Source organism: Pan paniscus, chromosome 8 (assembly GCF_029289425.2).
Source record: "Pan paniscus chromosome 8, NHGRI_mPanPan1-v2.0_pri, whole genome shotgun sequence".
Classification (NCBI taxonomy): Eukaryota; Metazoa; Chordata; class Mammalia; order Primates; family Hominidae; genus Pan; species Pan paniscus.
Window position 1 is genome coordinate 129,152,865 of NC_073257.2, and position 18,833 is coordinate 129,171,697.

Consider the following 18,833-nt stretch of genomic DNA (forward strand, 5'->3'; position numbering starts at 1 on the left):
AAATTTCCATTTAAAAGGAAAGCATCAATATTTTAAAAGATTATATTTCAAAATGCTATGTTACTGTTTTTCAGTAATTAAGTCTTGTTATCCTCTCTACAAAATTCTTGACCAACTGCAATCTACATTTATTTCCTATTACATTGTCTTTCAATGTAAGCTCTTCAAATTAATCACCATATTTTTACCATACAGCTGCACAAAAGCTTTAGAAAAAAATTTCACAGAAGCATCAAAAGCAAGCAATATATGTAAAAATTTTTTTTTTACTAAATCAGCATAACAGACTAAAGCTGCAGCATCTGCTTTCATGTTACATTTGGCAAAAACAAAACAAAAAGCACCCCCAAACCCCCAAAATAACAAAAATCTCAAGCAAGTAGAGACGATAAACTTCATAACACAAAAGAAAGATTCAAAACCTGTTCCCTCAGTGATTGCTGTTGTCAATTTGGGCATGCAGCAAATTTGTTATAACCATGATGGAAATGAAAATATTTTAAGAATCTAGACAGTATTCTATTTAACACTAATTCAAAAACCAAGAGGAAGGAAAATAACACAAGGGGACACCATACATACATAAACATGAAAAGTTAGCTTACATAATTACATAATTAGAAAAGTTAAATAATTTAGTAAAAATAAATTCCCAGTATAAACCCAAAAAAGCATAGCTATAAATGCAATCCAAAACAACCAATTAGTAAGCTGGTCATGTTTTTACTGGAGAACAACCTTTCTCAGTTTTGTTCTTACACAAGCAAGTAACTGGAGAAGCAGGCCAGAGTGCATACGAGGATTTAAACATGGTTGTATCTGTGGTACTTTAGATGCAACTTTACCCTGTTCATTTGAAAGTTTAAATAGACCTGTCTGCTACACAGACTCGGATGGGCCAAATAAGTCATCTGATATGCTGCTGAATGGCTGAGAGTCTATTAGTTGGCTTATTTCATTATCAAGGTCTTCTTCTGTATCATCTGTGTACTTGCTTATTTTTTTGGAGTGCTGGTCTAAAGACAGACTTTCTAAAGTTTCTATATCTTCAATGCCTGCTCTGTAGTGAATCATAAGAAGTGTTAGAGCTTGTAGCCTTTCACCTGATTTAGCTAAGGCAGCAGAAAGGAGTGATTTTTTCCTTGTATCAGTTGTCTCTTTTTCTTCTCTAACAAGGGAATTATTGTGTTCCAACTCCTGATCAATTTCATTCTGTAGCTTATCCAACATGAACTCTAGTTTCTGGATCCTTTCCTCTGTAGGCAAGCCCCTGTACAGATCACGACCAATTTCTTTAACTGCAATGAAAACACTGTCATCCAGACCACCCTCTTTTCTCACTAACTTTATTCCTGTGCTGTTTCCCCGTTTAGAAGGACTGTTTGGACCACAGACCTCCGTGTCACTGCCTTCGTTGTCTGACGTGTTGGGTGTGTGTTTTGGTGAAGGTTCCACGAGATCGGTTCCTGGTTCAGAAAGGCGAGTTTTAGAGACTTGACGCAAATTTAATAAACGAGAACTAGTATTGATAATATGCCTTGTCAAACCTGTTGTTTTATTGACTGACTTGCTAGCTTCAGCATCAACACGAGGAGGCAGGCCTAAGAGGGTTTCCTGTCCTTCCAGCCTAAGGTTTTTCAGTGTCCTGTCTATTCGCCTATCAGTTGCTCCACAAACAGAAGTCTCAGCTAGACACTTTTCTTGACATTTTTTATGGCAAACATAAGCACAAAACATACACTGGGAAGCTGCTTTAGTCCAAACTTTTTTCTTACAGTAGTCACACCATGTTGGGTTCTGGAACTGAGTATCCTGAAAACTGTGTTTGTTTTCTGTTAAACCCATCTGTCCAACAAATTGCTCCTCTTTAGGGAGAACAGAAACTTCTTCAACCAAATGGGGTTCTTTTTCTTTTTCTACGTTAGTAACTACATGGTGGTCTGATTCTCCTTCTTTCAAATATTTGAAGTGAATAGTAATGTCACCATAGCAAAATTTGTCATTGAATCCCTTTTGCATACTCAGATTGCGTAGTGCTGTTCTAGTGACTATAGCCTTAGGTGAGGGGGCTTCCAGTCTCAATTTGGAAAGGTATTCCGTGTTTGATGTAGCCAGGCATCCTAAAGCCACATCTTCAAGTTTTAAACTAACATGCCCCAAACAGATGAGACCTCCCAACTTAAAAGGATCCCTGCACCACAATGCAATGTTTAAGTACCTGTGACAGGCTTCTATGTCAAACAAACAGGATGCTCTGGTTCTTGTCCATTTTCCTAGCTTATTACGATAAAGAATTTCTGATGATTCCCATGTTTGACGGTCGTCCGAACTGTCCTTAGTAGGGCAGGACGTTTCTGAAGTGACATCTTTGGCCACTTCTTGCTTTGCTAAAAATTGCTTAGGTGCAGCTGCATCGTCTATGGGATCCACATTTTTTGCTTGCTTTTCAGCAGATTTATCTACAAGAGGAGGCGGCGCCACCTTCTCTGGCTTTTCAACGAGAACATCTGGTTCTGCCTGATTTGGAGCATCGGCGGAAGGCAAAGGAACTTTCACTTGTGGTCGTGGTGGCACAGGTGGTTTGAAAGCAGATCCTTGGGTTGGTTTTGACACTTGTGCTGGGTCTGTTATCTCTGAAGTTTTTAGGGGTGGAGGTTTATTTCCATCTTTGGACTGAATTTTTGGTGGTAGTGGGTGACTTCCTACAGCTAATTTACGGTTTAAAACTGGTGATATAGCTCCAAGGGGTTTAATAGAAAGTGTTGTTGGAACACGTTTGGGACTATGACTTAATGATTGTGCCTCATCTTTGAACTCATTTTGTGCTCTGACATCACTTGCCAAGTCTTCAAATTCAGAATCCAGCTCTCTACTTTCAGTATCTACTGTCAACCCGGCAGCTTCCTCTTCATAACCCGATTGGCATGAGCTTGACAAAAAGTTTTCTTCCAACTGGCCAAAGTTATCTTGCAGCACTGCACCTTGATTACTCTGGCCAACAGGCCTTTCATAGTACACCAGGACTCGGTCACCAGCCTGCTTGATAAGCTTCAACACTTGCAGTGTTGATGTGATTTTCACACCTGGTTTAAGATTTTAAAAGGGAAAACATGTAAATTATTGCAATAGAAATTACTACATTTGTTAAATATATTTAATTCAATATATATAATTGCCATTACCTCTGGTTATTTAACTAATAGAAGAATAATAGGAAAATCTCAACAATATTTTATTTGGCTTTTGGATGAATCAGTGTGCTAACTCTCAAACCCTGAATGTGCTGATATCCTGGAGATGTTTACCTTTTCAAACCAGATGATGACACAGGATCCCAAAAAGAGTGCCAGGATGCTAACTCCTAATTGCTTTCTATCTCTTCTTAGGTTAGATGACATCTCTCAGTTTGAACTGAAGAAGTGAACAGAGAGAGATCTATTTAAAGGATTCTATTAATGGCTAAATCAGACTTAGAGTGAGGGAAAGCTGTGATGCCACTGAAGGAAATTCTAAAATCTCCAGGGATTACAAGACATATGATGAAAGATTCAAATTAAGACAGCAGTGCTTGAAAATAATGTAGCAAAATACTATACTATGAATAACGTACTTTTACAGATTCTTTTTATCAACCGTACCCATCACATTCATCTTTTTCAAAACCAGAAAGAACAAGTAAGGGATAAACTGCTTTAAAGTTAAACAAGCTGGTTACTATCTGCATCTGTAATATCTACGTTGTTTTTATTTTTCTTATTTTTTAATTGTTACACGTAGTTTAAAATTCGAAAGGTATAAAAAGATGTACAGTAAAAAATATTCTTTCCACCTCTGTCTCCCAGCCATACTGTCCCTTCCCTGACCTTAGTAGCTTCTAGTGTATGCTTCTATAGATATTCTAGGTGTGTTAGCACTTAAAGGTGCTACTTGTTTCCTGTCACTCTTCCCACACTCTCTAAAACAGCACTTGCCCAAGCTATCCCTTTATGTAGAACTTAGAGAAAGAATGAGAAGGCTCTTTGTTTTCCAAAGATCTTAGGGCCATCCTAAATAAATCTAAGTAACACCACCCCTTTCTCATAACTTGACTTCAGGGTTCCTCAACCTGTGTCCTCTCTTACTTCAGCTGTCTGGGAAGATCAGGCTTTAGACTCGGTCATTACTTGGAACTTGTCCACATCAAAGATCTTTCATTTTCAATTACTCTCTGATCACAAGCTCCTATTTTTCACCTCTTACAATCCTGTCTGCTCACTACTTTTAGGCAACTTCCCGGCCCAATCATTCCTCTTTTCTTCTCATGGCCCTGTTGGGTTCCTGATACCACTTGCTCTTCTATCCAACCCTGTGTCTCAAGATTACAACGATGTTCTTACCAATATTTTATTTTCTCGTCCTCATGTTTTTTGATCCCCAGCTTTACTAGCCCCACTATTGCCCTTTCCTGCTCTTGAGCTTGCCGCTTGGATCTAGCATCAAGTTAGCCATCCATCTTTGGCAAGGTGTTCAGGGATGCTTAGCATTCTTTTGATCGGTCTGTAAACAACTAAGTCTCTCAAACATCAGCTGTAAATCTTTCCTGTTTCCCTAAAGTCTACTCTCCCTACTCTCTTTTACTCTGTGCATGCTATCACCTTATTTGCCAAAAAGATCAATATGAAGCTACCTTTTCTCCCTACCATCATTTTTAGTATTATCTTACTTCAGAGGAGAAAATATCCCTCTATCTGTATACTTACTTTGGATCCAATCCTCCTGTCTCCTTCCTGACTTTGCTCTATCAATTATCCTTAAACTTTTTCTTCCTTTTCTTTAAAATTTTTCTTTTTCTTAGTTTCCACAACACTTTACACAATTGGTTCTGATCACCTCTCCTCTAGCTTCTTTTTCTCCACCTATACCACCTGCACCTTATATGCAACTGTTACCAAAGTTTGCCACTAGTTCTCTCACCCTTTTATGCTCTCTCCCTGGTAAATTACAGCCACTCCAGTAGTCTCAAAAACTATCAACTTTTTCTTTGGTTTCCCTTCTTCTTCACTTTAGTTCTACATTCCCAACTACTGGACATCACCACCTGGATGTTCCTTTGGGACTAAATATTCAGCAGAGCTAAAACCTTTCTTTGACTGTCTCTCTGTCCTCACTACTATCAATCAACTTGCCACTCCCAGTTAACTCAATTTGAATCCTAGGGATATTTGACTCCCTAGAAACATTCAGCTGTCAACTCAAACTTGTGATTTCAGCCCATTTTCCTTCCCTGTTCAGATCCTCCTGATAACTGGCCTTCACTTTAGTAATAAACAGCTCTTAACTGCAATCTCTCACTCAGACCTTCCCTACTTTAAACACCAAACATATTGCTACGAAATTTTCCTAAAGCATTTGCCCCTTTAGCCTACAAACTTATCACATGGAAATTCAGAGCTTTCTAATACGGTGCTTCATTATTTATCTAGCTTTAAGTTCTACTACGTCCTTCTAACCATACTATGTCTCAGCAAAATTATAGTTTGACATATGCATAAATGAAAAATTAGTCCATCTAATGATCTACAGTAGGCAAAAACTTCAACTCAATCTGAACTCATTTTTTATGACTAAAAATCTGCCCTCATCTCATCTATTCCTCAGTCATCAGGTGTTTTGTGGAGATGGCCATTGCAACTCTCTCTCAGGAATACACCATTCAAGTCTGGATTTTTCTTTTGGAATATTTCAAACACACTCAAAAGCTGAGGAAACAGTAAAATGAATTCCATTTTGAGCTTCAAATATAATATTTTGCCAATCTTATTTCAACTATCATCAATTATATACCCATATAAATGAATCAAAGCGATATAAAAATGTTTTGAAAAATATCTGTTGACATGGGCAAAGTTTACAACATGCTAAAAGAAATAAAGACTATTACAAAAATGCATAGTTTAGAAATTTTTGTTTCCTAAACAAAAATTGGGAAAGGCATGTATTTATGTACAGAAAAAAACAAACAAACAAAAAAACAAAAAAGAGACATACAAAAGCTTTTCTGTTATGTTCCAAGGTTTTTCTTTTTTTTTAAAACAATGAATGTGTATTGTATCTGCCCTTCATCTTAATACATATTATTATTATTATTTGAGATGGAGTTTTGCTCTTGTTGCCCAGGTTGGAGTGCAATGGTATGATCTCAGCTCACTGCAACCTCTGCCTCCCAGGTTCAAGCAATTCTCCTGCCTCAGCCTCCTGAGTAGCTGGGATTACAGGCGCCTGCCACCATGCCCAGCTAATTTTCATATTTTCAGTAGAGATGGGTTTCACCATGTTGGCCAGGCTGGTCTCGAACTCCTGACCTCAGGTGATCCACCCGCCTCGGCCTCCCAAAGTGCTGGGATTACAGGCATGAGCCACTGAGCCCGGCCTGTTGTTATTGTAATTAACAAATGTTAGATGTCAAGGGATGACTTTTGCTTTTTCACTCTGTATACATTTATATCGCTTAGGTTAATTAATTTATTTTTGATAATAGGTATTTACTACTTGTGTAATTGAAACACAACCCCCAAAAAAGACCGAAAAAATTAATTTTATCCTGTAGCTAAAACCAAAATATTAAATGATATTAATATAATGAATGATGTCTATCTTATGCCTCCCTAAGTGTTTATGCATGAGCATCATCATTTGGGAGGAGTCTGTGAGAAATGAAGAATCTTGGGCCTCACTACAGGTCTCCTGATTCAGAATGCACATTTTAACATCAGGTCTGGGTGACTGGCATACATGGGAAAGTCTGAGAAGCACTGCTTATGCCACGATCACAGATTCCCATGTGAAAATATTGACTTAATTGGGCTCCCAGATATGCAACTAAATAATTTTCATTATTTTATTGTCAAGGTGGATTTGAATCAAAGGCAGAGTTTCTTTGACATGTAACCAAGGACAACTGCACCTTGATTTGGGAACTGTTCTAACTTATTTATTGTCTAAGCTGTGAAAGAAAATATCACATTGCCCTTTTCAGATCAACTGTGACCAATCATATGTTCAAGAAATCTCTCAACAAGCCTAGAATAGATGGGACAGGTACTACAAAGGTTGAAAAGGCTTGGACTTTCCCCTCACTGCTGTGCACAGTGAGTCCTACTGCTTAGACATTTATATACAAGCAAATAACCTGCTATCTTCAGAGAGTTTTTACCGTTAACAATCCAAGTGATAGGAAGGCATGTAAGTGACACATTTTTCCACCAGTGATTTGGGCTGAATTCTGAGCAACAACATACTAACAAATGGCTGGCCATTTAGATGACACAGGATCACAGGACAGTTCAGATGTGCCCTCCTGGAAAAGGAATGTTGGTTCTTCTGCTTATCATCTAGTGCTAAGTGATGGGGGCAGTAGTGCTAATACTACCAATTTTAGGTTCAGAGTAGCAATGGTGGTAGTCGTACAGAAAGATAACCTGTTTATTTGCCCTTACTTTCACATTCAAGAAAAAATAAATAGAGTAGTAGAAGGTGGGAAGGGAAGGATTAGAGTGGTTATATAAAAGTGGTCTAAACAAAGTATTTTAAAGATTTATACACTAGAACTAAAATGGCATGTATGTTTTAAATGTATTTTGAAGGCCTCCTTTGAATTTTTATTTATAATAAAGTTTATTACTTTATTTCCATTATAAAAGTAACATATGCATATTATAGAAATAAGGAAAAAGGAAGAGAGGAAAAACCTCACACCTACTTTGTAGTTTATCTGTAAAGGTAAAGTATAATGCATATTAGCATAATTACCTCCAATGGCAATAAGTCGATCTCCCCGCTGAAGATCTGCAATTGCAGCAGGCGAGTTTGGAGCCACAGTTTCAATGATGACGTGCCCAGCATACCCATCAGTTGACTGGACAAGACGAAGTGTAAGTCCAACACTTTGTAAATTTCCTTTTATTAATTCAACCTTTGATAAAGGGGAAAAAAATGAAAACTGATTCAATGGATTCCTAGTGATAGAGGAAAAAAACAGTAACAGACTGTTATGTGCAGAGAGCACCATGGCTGATGCTGACTTTTCTATCATGGCAAATAAAGGAAGGAGAAAATCTTTACTGTAACAATATAAATTAACTATCCTTAGACTACACATTTAAATCATCAAAAAAATTAAACACTTTATCTTCAATGTGTTTTATTATTACTCCTTGCTCCATGCTCATTGTAGAAAATTGGGAAATAAACAGAAAGGCAAAATAAAAAGAAAACCATTCCTAATTATACAATCTAGAACTATTCTATATATTTTCTAATATATATTTAACATAAAATTGAGATTTGTCTCAATAATACTGAGACATAGTAGTCAATACAATTATAATCATGAATATAATTCTGAATCTTGCTTTTTTCAAATATAATGAAAATGATCTATGTCATTCATTATATGTGCTTTGGAAACTCCATTTTGTATGGTGTATCCTTTTTTTTTTTTTTTTTGAGACAGGGTCTCACTCTGTCACCTAGGCTGGAATGCAGTGGCACAATCCTGGCTCACTGCAACCTCCACCTCCCAGGCGCAAGTGATTCTCTCACCTCAGCCTCCCAAGCAGCTAGGACTACAGGCATGCACCACTATGCCTGGCAAATTTTTGTATTTTTTCTGTAGAGATCGGGTTTCACCACTGTTGCCCAGGCTGGTCTCAAACTCCTGGGCTCAAGTGATCCGCCCACCTCAGCCTCCCAAAGTGCTAGGATTAAAGGCGTGAGCCATCACACCCGGCCAGTGTATTCTTCAAGTTTCTTTTTTGGGAATAGGCAAAGGAAAAGAGTTTACATTTATACTTTATTAAGAGTTATCGGCCGGGCATGGTGGCTCACGCCTGTAATCCCAGCACTTGGGAGGCCGAGGTGGGCGGATCAGGAGGTCAGGAGATTAAGACCATCCTGGCTAACACGGTGAAACCCCGTCTCTACTAAAAATACAAAAAATTAGCCAGGTGTGGTGGCAGTGCCTGTAGTCCCAGCTACTCGGGAGCCTGAGGCAGGAGAATGGCATGAATCCGGGAGGCAGAGGTTGAAGTGAGCTGAGATCACACCACTGCACTCCAGCCTGGGCAACAAAGCAAGACTCCACCTCAGAAAAAAAAAAAAGAGTTATCATGTGGTGGGGATGATGGGGATGGTGGTGCACACCTGTAACTGCAGCTACTAAGGAGGGCTGAGGTGGGAGGACCATTTGAGTCCAGGAGTTCAAGACCAACCTGGACAACATAGTGAGACCCCATCTTTATTTAAAAAAAAAGTTACATTGTTAATGAGATGTCCTATTCTAACCCATCAAGATCATTTTGTTTTCTAAATAAACCTGCCATCCAATTTTCAGGAATGTGGATACTAGATTAACATCATCTGTGAATTAACAACAACATCATCATGCTATGTGTCCTCATTCAAACAACTGATTAAAAAAAAAAAAAAAAACAGGCAGAGTGCTACATCCCAGCTGTTGACAAGGATTCAATTAGTGTTTATGGCGCTCAATTACAAATCAGTCTAATTGTATTATTCTCCAGTCCACATTTCTTAAGTCCTATTCTTCAAGGATATCTCATGAGGGACTTTGCCAAATACCCTAATATCCAAATATATCACTGGCTGCACTGCTTTAATATATAAATCCCACTTGGACAGAAATTCAATTTTCCTACCTAATGATATTCGCTGGTAAAAGAACCCTCACTGGAAGTTGCTCTTTAATTTGGGTGTTAACAAATTTTGTAAAGTTATTTTAAGGAAAATCTTAATCATACTGTGCTCAAGAAATGGGATATGTGGTCAAATTCTGAATTACCTAAAGGTTTACAAAACACAAAGCCCCTCCAAAACACGTAAGTTGTGTTTAAATCTCCTAAGACATTTGTCCAATCCCTGCCTTATGACACAGCAATTAATCACCTTACAATGTAAAGTGCTGTACACAATTAAGGCTTTTAACAAAACCCTTAACAACATATTCTCTCAAATCCAGGAACATAAATATATTCTTAATATACAGATTGCCAAAGCTGAAATTTAGAATGTAAGTTTTTCTAATTGCAGGAAGCTAATGATAGCAAATGGGTACAAAACCTAAACAGTGTAAGTCTGAGTACTGTAAAGTTTAAAAATTAACACCTGCATTTGGAATGTGTTTTTTTTTGTTATTTACTCTGCTTTTAAAAGTAGAATGGAGATTCAGGGGGTAGGATTAGGAAGTGAATAGAGGCTAGTGTGAGGTGTTAGTGTAGTTTCTTAATTTATTTTCTATCTATAAATCATATCTTTCCCTTCGCTTTTCTTAATTCAAATGATACCTGAAGTAAACATTCCAGATGCAAAAAAAAAAAAAAAGATAAGGTTTTCAGTAGCAATAATTAGGGCCAATATTACATTACCTCACTTTCTCCCCAATTTTTACTGATTATTAGTAAATACTCTTAATTTCAAGTATATACAGGGAACAGAACATAAGACACTGTTTCTTTTACAAGCTGGTTTTTGTTTCCTTTTAAGCCTGCACCCCACTGACCTAATTTTAGATTATAATTTCAGCATTCCCTGAAATGAAAATTATCACCTTAATTAAGTTCCGACATGATTCAGAAGTTTCAGAATATAAAAACACCTCTTAATTAAAAGCCTGGTGAAACAAAGCATTTTAAAATGAGTATTTCACAAAAACATTGTTATTATAATATAAAATTTAAGATAAGGTTCAAGACCATGCAATGATACACAACTTTTGGAACAAAACTGATTTTCCACTAGGGTAAAACTACTATTTTAAAACCAGAATAGTACAATAATATATAATATATAATTCTCTCCCATATGTATGCATCTATATCTTAAAATTATTTATGACTATTGGATATGCCTGGCACTATAAAACATATGCCAAAATAGAACTTTTAAAATGACAATGTAAAAAATAAACATAAATAGAAACCCTAAATATTTTTCCTGTACATGGTGAAGCATGCTGTGGCTTCAACATGCATTCCCTGGAATATAATATCACCTGAGAGGGTTTGGCTTTTAAGATTTTATTACAGAAAATTTCCAATATATACAAAAGTACAGAGAACAGTAAAATCAACTCAGTGGTAGACCATAAAACATGGTAACAAATTCCTCCTATCCTTATAAGCATATCTCTTTGCAATGTAACTTTACTAAAGCTGCTGCTAGAGGTATAACTTGGTTTCTTCATCCCTCTCTCAGCAACCAATATAACTAGAAAAAAATAAGTGGAGGCACAGGCAACCTCAACATCATCAACCTTGATTTAACTGACACTTACAGAACATTATACTCAACAATGGCAAAATACATTCTTTTCAAGTGTACATGGTAAGTTCACCAGGATGTAGAAGGTCATGAAACAAATATCAATAATTTTAAAAAGAACTCTTATAAAGCATGTTTTCTGACCATAGTGGAATTAAATTACAAATTAGTAACTAGGAAAACCCCAAATATCTGGAGAGCAAAACAACACACTTCTAAATAATTCATGAGTTAAAGAAAAATCACAAGAGAAATCCAAAAATATTTCAAATGAAATGATGAAAATGCAACCAATCAGAATTTGTGGGATGCAACTAAAGTAGTGTTTTAGAGGAAATTTATAGTTTTAAATGCTTATATAGGGGGGAAAATCTAAAATTAGTGACCTAAGTCCCCATTTTAAGAAATTAAACCCCAAAGTAGAAGCAAAGAAATAATAAAGGACAGAAACCAATGAAACAGATACTTAAATAATAGAGAAATCAATAAAAGCTGACTCAATAAAATGACCAATAAAACTGGTAAGCCTATAGGCTAAACTGATCAAGAAACAAGAGAGAAGACACATATTACCAAAATAAATGGCTATTACCAAAAAGACAAAAAAACAAACAAATATTGGCAAGGATGTGGAAGAAGAGGAACTCCTATACACTGTTAGTGGGAAAGTAGATTAGTTACAGCTATTATGAAAAACAGGACAGAGGTTCCTCAAAAATTTAAAAATAGAACTAGCAATGATCCAATAATCCCACTATTGGGTATATAGTCAAAGAAAATGAAATTGGTATGATGAAGATATACTTGCACTTCCTTGATTACTGCAGTACTATTCACAAGAGCCAAGCTATGGAATCAACCTAAGAGTCCATCAATGGATAAATGGATAAAAAATGTGTGGTATACAAACACAGTGGAATACTATTCAGCCACAAAAAACAAAACCCCAGAGAAAAGTCATTTATGACAACATGGATGAACCCAGAGGACATTATGTTAAGTGAAATAAGCCAGGCAGAGAAGGACAAATACTGTATGATCTCACTCATATGTGGAATCTAAAAAACTTGATCTCATAGAAATAGAGGTAGAAGAGTGGTTACCAGAGGCTGGGGAGAATAGGGGGAGTGGGGAGATCAGAAGTGGCTATAAAAAGTTACAGTTAGGAGGTATAAGTTCTGATGTTCTATTGCACAATAGGGTAACTATAGTTAATAATATATTGTATATTCCAAAATAGCTGGAAGAGATTATTTTTAATATTTTCACCACAAAGAAATGTTTGCGGTGATGGCTATGCTAGTTATCCTGATTTGATCACTTCAGCTGGGAAGGTGGAGGTTGCATTGAGTCATGACTGCACCACTACAGTCCAGCCTGGGCAACAGAGCTAGACCCTGCCTCAAAAACAAAAGAAACCCATCACCACCACCAAAACCCAAAAAGACTGAAAATGAACTCAGTGGTAGACCATAAAACATGGTAACAAATTCCTCCTATTCTTATAAGCATGTCTCTTTGCAATGTAACTTTACTAAAGCTGTTGTTAGAGGTATAACTTGGTTTCTTCATCCTCTCAGCAACCAATATAACTAGAAAAAAGAAGTGGAGGCACAGGCAACCTCAACATCATCAACCTTGATTTAACTGACACTTATAGAACATTATACTCAACAATGGCAAAATACATTCTTTTCAAGTGTACATGGTTATATCAATTATATACATTAAATTCATAATTATAAGCCTTCCTTCCCAACACACAAAAAACTCCCTCCCAGTTGGGAGCTAGGTTGCTTCATCGGTGAATTCTGAAAGAAAAAATAAAACAAGGCAAACATGAAACAAGAAAACAGAAGTATAGACTAATCTCTCTAATGTTCAAAAAGATACAAAATTTAACAAAATTTTAGGAAATTCAACCCAGCAATACATTAAAAAAGATAATAATCATAACCAAGTGAATCAATCAATGTAATTTATCGTGTTAACAAAACAATGGAGAAAGCCATATTTCAATACTGCAAAAAAATTAACAAAATCCAATATTCATTAATGGTAAAAGCCCTCAGCAAACTAGAAGTATAAGAGAACTTCCTAAACCTGATTAGACATCTACAAAAATCTACAAATAAAACTCAAAGATGAAAGATTTTGTTTTATAACTCAGATCAGTAACAAGGCAAGGATTTCTGCTCTTAACACTTCAACACTGTACTGGAAGTTAATGTCAGTGTAATGAAAAAAAAAAGGAAAGTGTAAAGATCGGAAGGGAGGAAAAAACTCTGTCTTTATTTGCAGATACTATGATCCTAAACATAGAAAATTCCAAGAAATCTACAAAACAACTATTAGAGCTATTAAGTGAAATTAAGTCACAGACTACAAGGTCAATATTCAAAAGTGAAATGAGTGTCTCTATATCAGAAAATTATTACAATTAAAATTATAAATTATAGAATATATGGAATTATAATTAGAAAAATTTAAAAACCCCAAATCTATTACAATAGTATTAAAAATATTTAAGTTTAATGAAAGATGTGTAAGACCTATATGCTGCAAATTACAATATTCTGCATTATTGTGAGAATTTTAAGGGAAATGAAAGAAGACTTAAATAAATGGAGAAGAATACCATGGTTCATGCATAAGATTCATTATTGTTAAGATGACAGTTCTTCCCAAATTTATCTACAAATTCAACACAATCCCAGTCGAAATCCTTGCAGGCATTTAGAGAAGAAATGGACCAAGAACAGCCAAAACACTCCTTAAATATAACAGGGTTGGAGGTCTTACACTACCTGATTTCAAGGCTTGCTATATGTTAGATAAATCAAGACAGCGTGGTATTGGTCTAATGACAGACACATGAAATAATGGAATGATAGTCCACAAACAGAACAACACTTATATGGTCAATTTATGTTGGACACAGGTGCTAGATTAATTAATAGGGAAAAGGGTATACTGAGACAAGTAGATGTCTGAATAGGGAAAAAAGTGAACCTTGACTCACACACTACATAAAAATTTATGAGAAAAAGAAAATGAACCTAAACTTAAGGACTAAAACTATTAAATTTATAGATGAAAATACAGGAGAACATCTTTATGACACTGAGTTGGGCAAAGATTTCTTAAACATGACACAAACAGTATAAATCTATAAAAGAAAAAAGTTATAAAATGGACTTCATAAAATTAATGACTTTTGCTCTTTGAAAGACAGTTAAGAAAATGAAATGATAAGCCATAGATTAGGAGAAAATATTTGAAAAACATTCATCTGAGAAAGGACCTTGACCCATGAATATATAACTCTTACAACTAAATAAGAAAAAGCCCAATAAAAAGTGGGCAAAAGAGTTGAACAGATACTTCACAAAAGAAGATATGCAAATGGCCAACAAGCATATTAAAAGATGTTCAATTAGCCATTAGGAAAATACAAATTCAAACCATGAGATACTACATACCTACTAGAATGACTAAATTAAAGATGGACAATACCAACTGCTGCTGAGGATGTGAAGCAACTAAAACTCTCCTATATTGCTGATGGGAATATAAAATGGTACAGCTACTTTGGAAAGCAGTTTGGCGTTTTCAAGTTAAACATACACTCACCACAGGACCCAGCAATCCTACTTTCAGATATTTACCAAAGAGAAATGAAAACATGGCCACACACAGACTTGCATGCCAATATTCACAGAGCATCATTCATAAAAGCCAGGAACTGGTCAAATGATGAGGTGAACTGTAACACAAATAGCAAGTGGTCCCTGACTTATGAGGGTTAGACTTAACGATTTTTTGACTTTACGATGTGGGAAAGCAATACAGTTTCAGTGTGCTCCTCAATTTATTATGGGGGATATATCTGGATAAGCCTATAAGTTGAAAATATTGTTAAGTAAAAAACATACTATTTTCAATTTACAACAATGGGTTTATCTGGATGTAACCCCAATGTAAGTTGAGGAACATCTGTAATGGATGAGGTGATAAAATTATTCTCTATCTTGACGAAGGTAGAGGTTACATGATTGTATACAATTACCAAAATTCACCACACTGTACCCTTAGTAAATTTTATTGTTTAAATTATACCTCAAAATAAAGCTACTAAAAGGAAAGCAAAAACAAAACCTTATATATGCCAATTTTTGTCCTAAGATGCTTAAATATGCAGATCACTAATTCAGATAACCTTTAGTTTTCCAATTTACCTAATTTAATAAAAGACAACTTGGTATGAATTTAGATGATCCTTAATAAGGAAGAAAAGCAATATTTATATGGTTTTTTAAATTCAACTTATGTCAATCAAATGCATACTGACTTTGACCTACCCATAATTGGAATTACTAGACTGTAGATACAGAATGAAACCAGATATAAGAAGCAAGAACAGCGTGTCTGAAAGAAAAAAAATGTAACTCAAGTTTTTACTACTATTAAAAAGAATTAGAACTTGTAAACATCAAATATTTGCATGTGGTTAAAAAATCAAATATAGAAAAATAACACAAGAGCAATAGCCCTGTCTCCTCAAGTCCCCTTTACCCCATCCCCACACCATAGCAACTGCTTTTAAACTCTTTGTTTTTAGTCGTTTTGGGGGTTACCTTTGTTCTCTAGATAATATGCATACATCATCATTTCTTAATATACCAAATTTTAGACAATGTGTTGACTTCCTACTATTACAGGCAAGGAGGCTACTCACCTTTCCCCCAAATTATAGTAATTACAGCACTGTTTTTAGTTCTTCTACATAACTTCTTTATAACTATCATCAATACAGTTATACCCCTATATTTCTTATTTATCAACTACAGACAATATCTATCTGATATCAGGACTTTATATTCTTCCCTCTTTCTCTCCTCCTTATACTTCTACCTTCTAAACTCTACTATCAAAGTTAATAACTATTATATTCCTTTTGTAACTACAGTGAAGCTACAAGGTTGATCGATTCTAAAACTAAAAATCAGCAAATAATGTTTACGATATTGTGACTACATATTGTTTACTGCAAAGCTGGGCATCATTACATTTTGTCTTGTACAGCCTTTTTCTTGAAAGTTTTTTTTCTTTAAACATATCTTTAGCAGTCAGCCCTCCATATCCACAAGGGTTCCAGGACCCCACTCGAGGATACCAAAATCGGTATATGCTCAGATACATACGCAATGAGGCATATAATGAGGCCTTATGCAAAATGAGGCAGTACAATCAGCCCTCCGTATCCATCACAGTCCTCACAGTCCTAATCCACAGCTGGGTTTCAGTCCGTAGTTGGCTGAATCCCAAGATGTAAATCTGGGTGCTTCCTTATTCCAAAAGATAACCTACAATTAAGGAATTAACATTAACATCTATAGACGTTTTCACTCAAAATCTTTATAAATGGTCAAAGTTTGCCACCATCTACAAATTTAATAGTTTTAGTTCTCTTTCAGAAAACAAAGAAAATCTGATCCCTCACAGTCCACGGTTGGGTTTCAATCCACAGTTGATTGAATCTGGTAATGATCTTTTTGCAAAGAATTTCCCAGGTATTCTTTGAACTTCTTGTATTTGGATGCCTAAATCTCTAGCAAGGCCAGGGAAGTTTTCCTCAATTATTCCCTCAAATCAGTTTTCCAGACTTTTAGATTTCTCTTCTTCCTCAGGAACACCAGTTATTTGTAGGTTTTTCCATTCAACATAATCCCAAATTTCTTAGAAGCTTTGTTTATTTTGTTTTATTCTTTTTTATTTGTCTCTTTCTGATTGGATTAATTCAAAAGCCTTGTCTTCCAGCTCTGAAGTTCTTCTACTTATTGTAGTCTGTTGTTGAAACTTTCCACTGCATTTTGTATTTATCTAAGTGTGTCTTTCATTTCCAGAAATTGTGGTTGCTTTTTCTTTATGATATCTATTTCTCTGGAGAATTTTTCATCCATATCCTATTTTTTTTCTAATTTCTTTTAGTTGATTTTCACCTTTCTTTGGTATTCCTTGAATAGCTTAATAATCAACCCCCTGAATTCTTTATCTGGAATTCAGAGATTTCTTCTTGGTTTGGATCCATTGCTGGTGTGATCTTTTGGGGGTTTTATAGAACCTTGAGGAAGATATTTCTTCCTCAGTGCAGGAATCCTGTTTTATTCAATTACTATTGCACTTGTGTGCAGTGATCTTGTTGCCTACATTTTTAAAACAACAGAACCACCACTTCTTTCAGCTATTACACGGGTTTTTGTAGACTGGCCAGGGAACCTATATGTTAGCACAGGTTATATGAGAAACCCCCCCCCCCCATGTTTCTGTCAAATCAACACCTTCACCCTCTCCTCCTCCAGGTCTCTTTTCAGTACCAGGCCAGTTCTCTAATTTCACCTGTTTTCTCACAGGTTAAAAAAACTGGGCCTGCTATTCCCTCATTTTAAAAAGCTGCCACCACTTAGGGTTTGTTCTGGCTTCCTAATTCCTATTATTCCAGAAAAATGCAATATTTTTGTTTCATGGTCCTCCGGCTGGATAAACATCCTAAATAAGCAGGAGTAGAATTAGACTAATAAGTACAGAGACTCTTTAAAAATTTGCTTATATAAATGGAAGTTTTGGAAAACATGTCTGAAAGTAGAAATATTTGTTAATGCCAAATACTCTGAATATTCTCAGATTATTCAAATTTTAAAATGGTCTTCAAAAGCCATTCTATAATGTAGCATCCAAACATTTCTGTCACAAAGCCTCTTAAGTTTATAAAATTTAGTCCTTCTGCTCATGAGAATATAAAAAAGCTCCTTTGGTTGAAGGAACCAAAACTCTACATGCTACAGATCTTCCAAAGGTGATTGCTATGAACTAAATATATGTGTTCCCCCATCCCCAACCTTCTACCAATTTATATGTTGAAATCCCAACCCCCTAACATGATTGTATTAGGAGATGGGGTCTTTGGGAGATGATTAGGTCATGAGGGTGGAGCCCTCTTTTATTAGTACCCTTATAAAAGAAGCCTGAGAGAACACCCTTGTCCCTTCTGCCATGTGAGGACATAGGGAAAAGACAGCCAGCTATGAATCAAGAAGCCAGCAGACAGTGAATCTGCTGGTGCCCTGATCTTGGACTTCCCAGCCTCTCAAACTGTGAGGAATTCATTTCTGTTGCTTACGAGCCACTCAGTTTGTTATTTGTGTTATAGCAGTCCAAATGGACTAAGGCAGCAACTAAAAATCATCATTTTTTTCTTTTTTTTGAGACAGTCTTGCTCTGTTGTCTAGGCTAGAGTGCAGTAGCATGATCTTGGCTCACTGCAACCTCTGCCTCCCAGGTTCAAATAATTCTCTTACCTCAGCCATCAGAGTAGCTGGGATTACAGGTGTGTGCCACCACACCTGGCTAATTTTTATTTTTAGTAGAGACAGGGTTTCACCATGTTGGCCAGGCTTGTCTTGAACTGGCCTCAAGTAATTCGCCCACCTCAGCCTCCCAAAGTGCTGGGATTACAG

The 18,833-nt window shown here is 36.0% G+C and overlaps 1 protein-coding gene across 2 annotated transcripts in view; it reads right to left on the reverse strand.

Annotated features, from left to right (window-relative positions):
* Positions 1 to 246: 246 nt before the first annotated feature.
* Positions 247 to 18,833, reverse strand: part of PDZD8 (PDZ domain containing 8) — a 92,670-nt gene continuing 74,083 nt past the window's right edge. For both annotated transcript variants that reach the window (XM_003825632.6, XM_008950963.4), the window contains 2 exons: positions 7,789 to 7,951; positions 247 to 3,083 (listed from right to left, as the gene is read on the reverse strand). In XM_003825632.6, the coding sequence (XP_003825680.2) occupies positions 880 to 3,083; positions 7,789 to 7,951 (2,367 nt within the window). In that variant the 3' untranslated portion in view covers positions 247 to 879. The remainder of the gene's footprint in view (positions 3,084 to 7,788; positions 7,952 to 18,833) is intronic.